The sequence below is a fragment of the Carica papaya genome, chromosome 6 (assembly GCF_054855325.1).
Source record: "Carica papaya isolate Zhongbai chromosome 6, ASM5485532v1, whole genome shotgun sequence".
Lineage (NCBI taxonomy): Eukaryota > Viridiplantae > Streptophyta > Magnoliopsida > Brassicales > Caricaceae > Carica > Carica papaya.
In genome coordinates, this window is record NC_142314.1 from 25,705,193 (window position 1) to 25,713,237 (window position 8,045).

General features: G+C 30.3%; 1 protein-coding gene across 1 annotated transcript; it reads left to right on the top strand.

Annotated features, from left to right (window-relative positions):
- The first annotated feature begins 1,904 nt into the window (after positions 1–1,904).
- On the top strand, positions 1,905–3,777 carry XYP1 (Bifunctional inhibitor/lipid-transfer protein/seed storage 2S albumin superfamily protein). The gene is made up of 3 exons (XM_022037081.2): positions 1,905–2,341; positions 2,572–2,598; positions 3,464–3,777. The coding sequence occupies exons 1-3, from the start codon at positions 1,993–1,995 to the stop codon at positions 3,628–3,630; spliced, it is 543 nt and encodes a 180-aa protein (XP_021892773.1). The 5' UTR covers positions 1,905–1,992; the 3' UTR covers positions 3,631–3,777.
- The last annotated feature ends 4,268 nt before the right edge of the window (positions 3,778–8,045 follow it).

The following is an 8,045-nucleotide window of genomic DNA, read 5'->3' on the forward strand; positions in this document are numbered from 1 at the left end:
TTTTTAAATTTATCCAAAATCTATATTTTTCAAAATATTCAAAAAATTAATTATTATTATTATTCAAAATTAAATTATATCATCCCGAGCCTCAATTACAAGTTCGGGATGTTACATAAGCCATATGGCTATTGTTGGGGTTATACTTCCATCCAAACCCTCTAATTATCTTTTCAATTTCTTCACATATTTTGTTCAAGTTTTTTAACTACGGAGCATAAAGCGTTCATTTTCTAACTAGTTAGTTTCTGTTTTATCTTCTCAATTAGCTGCAGGAAATGCATTTACTTGGTCTTACAGGGAGAAAGAAAAGTCATCTTATAAATGTACTTCCACCAGTTTTGAAGGATCAAAAACTCCTTTCATTTTTACTTGTGAGTTTTTCATATCTGGGTCTGCAGATCAAACTCTTACAACAGCAATATGCACTAGATGCCATTAATTTTTTGGTATAACCCACCAAGAAGAAAGTTAATTAAATGATATCTTTAATGTGATGTTTTATTATGACTACTCACCAGCGAGCAGCCACCACCGGCCTAAACTTCTTTTTTTGCTATTTTTGTTTTATTTTTTAAAATTTTTCAAATTTTTATTAAAAACAATTAAAAAGTTAAATTATTTTTTATCCATCAAATATAATGTGATATTTAGTATGAAAATTTATTCAATTTAAAATAGTCATTTATGTAATTTATTGTTAATGATATTAATAATATTTAATGGATAAACACATTTTTAAAAAAAAAAAAACTAAAAACTAGTACATACATCAATTTAAATTTTTAAAAATAATATTAAGATTAATTTAATATCTAAACCCAACAATTTGTATTTAATTATACAAAAAAATTCAAAGTAGGAAATCATAATATAAACAAAAAGTATTTTACTTAAAAGCTATATTTTGGTTAATTTAATATTATATTTTTAGTTAGTCCCTTTCAAATAAATTGTAAAAAATAAAAAGAAGTAATATATTATCTTACTTTTTAAATAAAATTTAATATATCGTTATCAACTTGCAAATTTGAAAACAAATTGAAAGTCTAAAAAATTAAATATATATTTGAGGAATAAAATATATACCCAAAAAGAAAAACTCCGCGCAGAAGGGATTGAAATTAGTGGGTGATGAGAATGTGAATGGAAGACGAAGTCATGAGTTTTTGGGCGGATATTTTCATAAATTCAAGTAACGGAACCACCAAATTTCGGATATAATGATGTGGATTTGTTAATTAATTAATTAATAATATCATGTTTTTAAATTTAATTTATTACTAATATCATCACAATAATGATAAGTTTATAGTTAAGTTTTACTCAGAAAAGAGTTTATAATTAAATCTCATTTATCCTGAATCGCTGAATAGATAAATAGTGGAGAAGTCTTTGGTTTTTAATTAATTATATCTAAATTTATTATTTTAAATAATTACAACGTAATTCTTAAAAAATATTAAAATCATTATACTAAAAATCTTTCTTAGAAAAATAAAGATTCCAAATTTAAGAAACTTTTTAATTTTTTTAAATTCAGAAAAAGTTAAATTATAATTGACCAAATTCTTTTCTCAAGATTTTTCTTTTATTTTTAGAATTTTATGTGCTTTTACAGAATTTTTTGTATAATTTTTTTAAAAAAGTGTAAGTTTTTATAGTAATTTAAAATCTTGTATCAAACTTAATTTTAAAATTTTAAAAATATAAAGATTTATTTTTAAAAGTGTTGAAATTTTAAAAAGCCTATAAATTTTCCTCGAAGAAATTAAATTACATTTTGGAAGATTTTGGACGAGACGAAACTTAGATCCCGCAGATCATGCCACGTAGCACGTCCACCGTTTAGTGGGCCCCACACCACATACCATTTCTTTTCCTTTCCTCTCCTCAAAAACCTAATAAATTCCATCCCTCCCATCACTCCTAACCCCCATTCCTCTTCTCTCTCTCTCTCTCTGCAACTAAAAGAAGAAATTTGAACTAATAATGGCTTCAACCTCTTTGCTTTCCTTGTTGTTTCTCTCTCTCCTCTCAATCTGGGCCATTGATGCCGCTCATCACAGCCATACGGCGGCCCCATCGCCATCCGTCGACTGTACTTCTCTCATTTTCAACTTAGTGGATTGTCTTTCCTTCGTTCAAAATGGCAGTACAGTGTCGAAGCCACAGGGCTCCTGCTGCTCTGGTTTGAAGACTATTTTGAAGACCGACGCAGAGTGTCTCTGCGAAGGGTTTAAGAACAGTGCTTCTTTTGGTGTGGCCTTGAATATGACCAAGGCTCTCACTCTACCTGCCGCATGCAAGCTCTCTGCTCCTTCTGTTTCGAATTGTGGAGGTTACTAGCATTTCACGCCCTTGGATTTTCTCCTCTAATATATTTTTTAATTTCCCTCTTTTTTTGTTATTTAAATTATGGAATTTTTTATTATTTATTAAGAAAAGAATGTGTAGAGTTTTGCTCCTTTGATTTCGACTGATTGATTTTTAAGATTAATCTCTGTGATCTCATGATTTAGATTTTTGTATCATTGCAAATTGACCAGCTTTTAATTTGTGAATTTGCAGTGACCAACGCTCCCGCTGCTGCGCCTGGTATGATCTGCTCTGATCTATTTTAGTTTCTTGTTTTTCACTTTTCTTATTTAATTTTCTTTTTTTTTTAAAAAAAAAACAATGTATTTGCTAACTTGACATATTGTTGTTATTTATTACTAGAAATAGTCAGATTTTTAGTGGTGGGGTTCATGTATATATCACCAACTTACCATGATGTGAATTATTAAAGGGGAAATAAATCAGAGAACCGTGATTCCATTTGTTAACGCGTAATATAATTTGGTTGATTTCAAAGTTTTATGAAATAAATATAGAATAAAATTAAAAAGAGAAATTTACACTTCAAGAATCTGCCAGTTCAGGAATACTTTGCAAATTCTAGGTATGATGTGTAAAAGAGAGGGAGATATGGAGTTTGTATGTGAGGCATCTATCAATTTATTTTACAATTTGTCCATGCGGCTTCTTCAACGTTCTTGAGTTTGGTTTTTTGTTTGGATTGGAATAGAATAACATTTGGAATATAGGAGAGTAATGGAAAGGGGAAGGAAAGAAAATTTTTTATGTTAAAAGGAGAATAGTATACTTCTAAAGAGCATAAAGATTAATTTTTTCTTGAAAATTTATTCTCCTTTCTCATTTCATTTAGAAGAATATATATAGACCAGTGATTTGAGAGGAAAGAGAGCGAAATGACCTGCCAAAAAAAGTTAAAATTTTATATATTCTAAATTTTTGTTCCATTGTTCTATCCCCCTTCTCCTCTTAACCTTCTCGTGCATATGCATTAGATTTGTCTCAGGCATTGTCTTGTTATATGCTAAGAAAATGTCTCTGCATTAGCTTCACCTTAGGCATTGTCTTGTTATATGCTAAGAAAAAACCCAAGTTGCATTTTCAGGTGGAGCTCCACTATCGCCAGCTGCTTCGCCTTCAGCTGGAGCAGCTGAACTAGCCCCTGCACCTGCCCCCGGGGTTTCTGGATCGTCTAGGCTCTCCAGTTTGCTTGCACCGGTCTCTTTGGTGGCTGGCCTAGTTGCTGCTGTTGCTGCTGCTTGTTTGTTCTGAGTGAATTTGTTGGTATTTTGATGAGATGATGTGGGTTGTGTTGTTTTGAGCTGTGACTACTAAACCAGTAGAAAAAAATTCATTTCCTCATCTTACATTTACTCTGGCTGCCCATCCTTTATTTATATAAAATATCTGTTTTTTCCACTTTTACTAACTTTTATTTTATATATTTTTTTTTTCTACATTCAGTTTTATATGTTTATGGATTTGGATGATATGGCTTAAGGTAAGTCATTTGAAGTTGAAATTCTTCATATGCCAAGTGAAAACTACCAGTATTTTTTTGGAGGCATTTTTAAAGAAATATCTTTCGCGAAAATTAAAATTCTCACTTCCCTTGAACCCGAAGCAGTTCAGGGATTCACTGTTTTGAAAATCTCAAGAGAAAATTAAAATAGTATTTTAAATTAAAAAAAATAGTACATGAAATTCTTGTACGAAAATTTTCCAAATTTTTTTTGAAAGTGACCACATACTGTAATTTCTTGGGAAAGTAAATAGAGTAAATAAATTTTGATCACTTTATGAAATTAAGAAAAAAGGAAATTTATTTGTTAAAAATCAACATTAAAGTATTATCTTTTTTCGATTCAATACCATAGATTGATAAATTAAACTACCCAATTGCAATTCATTCAACATTTACTTCACAAGTTAGCCATCTCTCTATTTTAATCTTAAACTTGAAGTCCATGGGATTGTACTACCAACATGTTCATGGCCAATATATAACTATCCTAATTTTCTTTTTGTTCTTTTTTTATTATTGTTGAATAACAAAGCGATTTATTGCTTTTAATAAATAACACAAAATTATTCACACTAATAATATCATTTGAATTTTTGAGTTAGCATGTAGGTATAATTAAAGAAAGAAGAACAAACCATGAAATATTACAAACAAAAAGAGAAACAAATGAAAAACAAGAGTAAATTTACTTTAAATTTATTTATCTTCTATATTATTAGTAAATTCATGGTTCTTGACTACGTAATACCCTAACTAATTTTTATGTTTTCCACTTAAAATTATTATTATTATTCAGCATCTTTAAAACCTAATTCATTTCATTTAAAATGAAATACAACATAATTGAAGGTTAACCCAACCCAAATTTGGCACTGACTCAAGTCCAACCTGTTTTTGGTGTCTTTAAACGTTGTCGTTTCACAGCTTCCAGGTTAGTCCACGACACAAAAAGCTGGAGAGAGACGCCATGTAATAAATAAGTTCATAAATAAACGGCAGTGGTTATAATTTTAATTTTACATGCAAATTAAATTAGCTCCTCAAAACTAAAACATAATTTTTTCATTTGTTATTTTGTAGTCATGCTTCAGCTTAATGAAGTTAATTTTATATAATGAAAAAGAAGTCATCTCTTTTACAATTTTTTTTTTTTTTTTTTTTTACAAAAATAAAAATTAAAAAAAAAAAAACTTTTGTTTCTTAAGTTCATCTGAAAAGAGAAAATGAACGAAAACTAAAAAGCCGGAGAAGATATTTGGATTTTTCTTTCAAGTTCTGAAAATTTTTATTTTTTTATTTTTGTAAAAAAAATTAAAAAATTAAAAAAAAAAAAAAAAAAAAAAAAAAGAGTTGCTTAATTATTGTCCCTGAAGGTATAAAATAATGATGAATAAGAAGTAACTCCACCATCAATGCCCTCTCAAAAGCTTTAAAATACCCATATATCGAGAATGAATTTGAATTGAGAAATTTAAAGACAAGCTTATTTCAAAGCTTATTTTAAAGACTAGAACATGCGTTAAGAAGTAACGAGCTAAATGACTACGGGGCAAGTTCTACTGATTAAATCAGCCGGTGTATCAAGAGAGTTCATTTGTAAGAAATAAGAAAAAGGAAAAAGCAAACATTCGAAGTTTATTCTTGATGCTCATGCAAGAAAGACAAATTAGAACCAAAGACTAGCAAGATAACATTCTGAAGCAAGGATACTAAAAGATTGAGAGCATTTAATAAAGAACGACCAAACTTGAGCAAAAGCCAAGAGCATCAAGGAAATCCTCAACTTCACAAAGACCGAACTTATGCATTCATGAAAGATGAAGGAATCAGAAATATTAACCAAGATATGATATTTAACTCGCAAGAAAAATCAACATGTATCAAAGGTAAATATAAACAGATAAAAAAAGAAGAAAAATTATGAATATATTAGAGAAAAAAGAAAACTCAAACACTGCTAAACAGAGAATATTATAAAAAAAAAAAAAAAAAAAAAAAAGAGGAATTTTGTCAAACACTTAGTGGGCAGAAAGTGAACTCAAGACTGTTTTCTGCATTCTGATATTTTTCACAACCAAAACTGTCTTTTTATAGGCACTACATCTCAACTGAACTCAACAAAGAAACAGAGATACTTGGCACTATTATAAACATGCTTCAACTGAGAGTAGAAAATAAAAAATCAACTTTGCCTAAGTCTAAACACAGTAAAAGTAAAATAACTATTGTCAATTGTGAATCACATATTCAATGCTCCCCTTTGATTTGAAATTGTATACACCAAGTAGTGATATGAAATAGACATGCTTCTGACGTGGAAATGCTTTTGTCAATATATCTGCTACTTGCTCATTAGTGTTGCAAAACTTCAACATGATCTCTCTCCTTTTGCCACCAGCTCACGGATAAATGGATACGAAATTTGATGTTCTTCGTTCTTCCATGAAATGCAGGATTTTTAGCTAATGTAATTGTGGACTTGTTGTCACAAAAAATTTCAATTGCCTTCTCTTGCTTTTCATGAAGATCAACCAGAATTCTTCTAAGCCATATGCATTGACAAACTGAGGAAGTGGCTGTCACATATTCTGCCTCAGAAGACTATAATGTTATTGTGACTTGTTTATTTGAACTCCATGTTATTGCACCTGATCCAAGGCTGAAAACATTTCCCAAAGTATTCTTCCTATCATCCAATGAGAATACCAAATACCATAATCCAAAGTTCCAACAACATAGCGTAAAATCCTTTTTAGAGCTCCAAAGTGATGTTTTGAAGGATCGCTCATAAACCTTGAAGCAACACCAACTGAAAAAGAAATATCTGCCGAGTATGAGCCAAATAAATCAAACCTCCAACTAAGCTTCTGAAACTTCTTGCATCTGTTTTCTCGGTACCATCTTCAAGTTGTAATTTTTCATTTACATTCATGGGTATAGCAGCAATCTTGCAATTGACCATGCCAAACCTTTTGAGTAGGTCTGACACATATTTCTTTTGTGAAAAAAACAATCTATCTTTTCCTTACTCCACCTCAAGCCCAAGAAAATAATGCAACAAACCTAAAATTTTCATGTTAAGTCTACTCAACATACTAGACTTGAATTCAACTATAATAGAGTGAGATGAGCCCATATAAATTATGTCATCAACATAAAGACTCAACAAAAAAAAATCATTATTACCTTTCTTTCTCAAGTAGAGTGTAGACTTATTTTCACTCATTTTAAAACCATTTTCCAGAAAATAGGAATTAATTTTGTTGTAATATGCGTGTGGCACTTGCTTTAACCCATAAAGTGCCTTATATACCTTTTCTTCTTCAGTATTAATCATAAACCCTTCAGGCTGAGCAACATACACTTCCTCTTCAAGCTCAGTGTTCAAAAAGGCTGACTTAACATCAAGTTGATGAAGTGGCCATTTCAATTGAGTAGCCAAGGCTAGGAGTGTTCTCACTGTTTCAAATCGAGTAACGGGAGAAAATATTTCTTCTAAATCGATACCTTGTGGCTATAAGAATCCTTTCGCTATAAGTCTAGCCTTGTGCTTTTGTACACTTTCATCTGCATGATACTTTGTTTTGAATATCCACTTCAAGCCAACAACCTTTTTTCCATCAGGCAAGTCGGTCATCTCTCAAGTTTTATTTATCTGTGTTGCCACCAGTTCTTCCTTCATTACATTTTTCCATTCCTTCATTTTTACTTCTTCGACATATGTTGTAGCATCTGCAATAAGTAAAGCACATGCACAATTCTTTCAAAGATCTGAATTTCCTTGGAGGTGTCTCATCGGATGACTCATTTGAGGAGGATAAGCTATTGTCTTTTGAAGTGGAGCTTGGTGAACTTGCTGGGCTGCTGGTATTTAAAGTGGAGGAAGAGGAATTTGTTGAATTTTTTGATATAGGATCTATTGTTTCATCTAATAAAGCTTCAAGATGAGTTTTAGAATTGGTTCTACTCTAATTCCAGCTTATTTATTCATTAAATATGACATTTCTACTGATTATCACTTTGCGACTAAGAGGTCTATATAACTTGTATGCTTTGGATTCAAGACAATAGCCGATCAAAATAATTTTTATGATTTTTTAACTAAATTTTAGCGAGTTTGAGAAGTTAACCAAAGCATAAACAATACACCCAAAAATTTTTA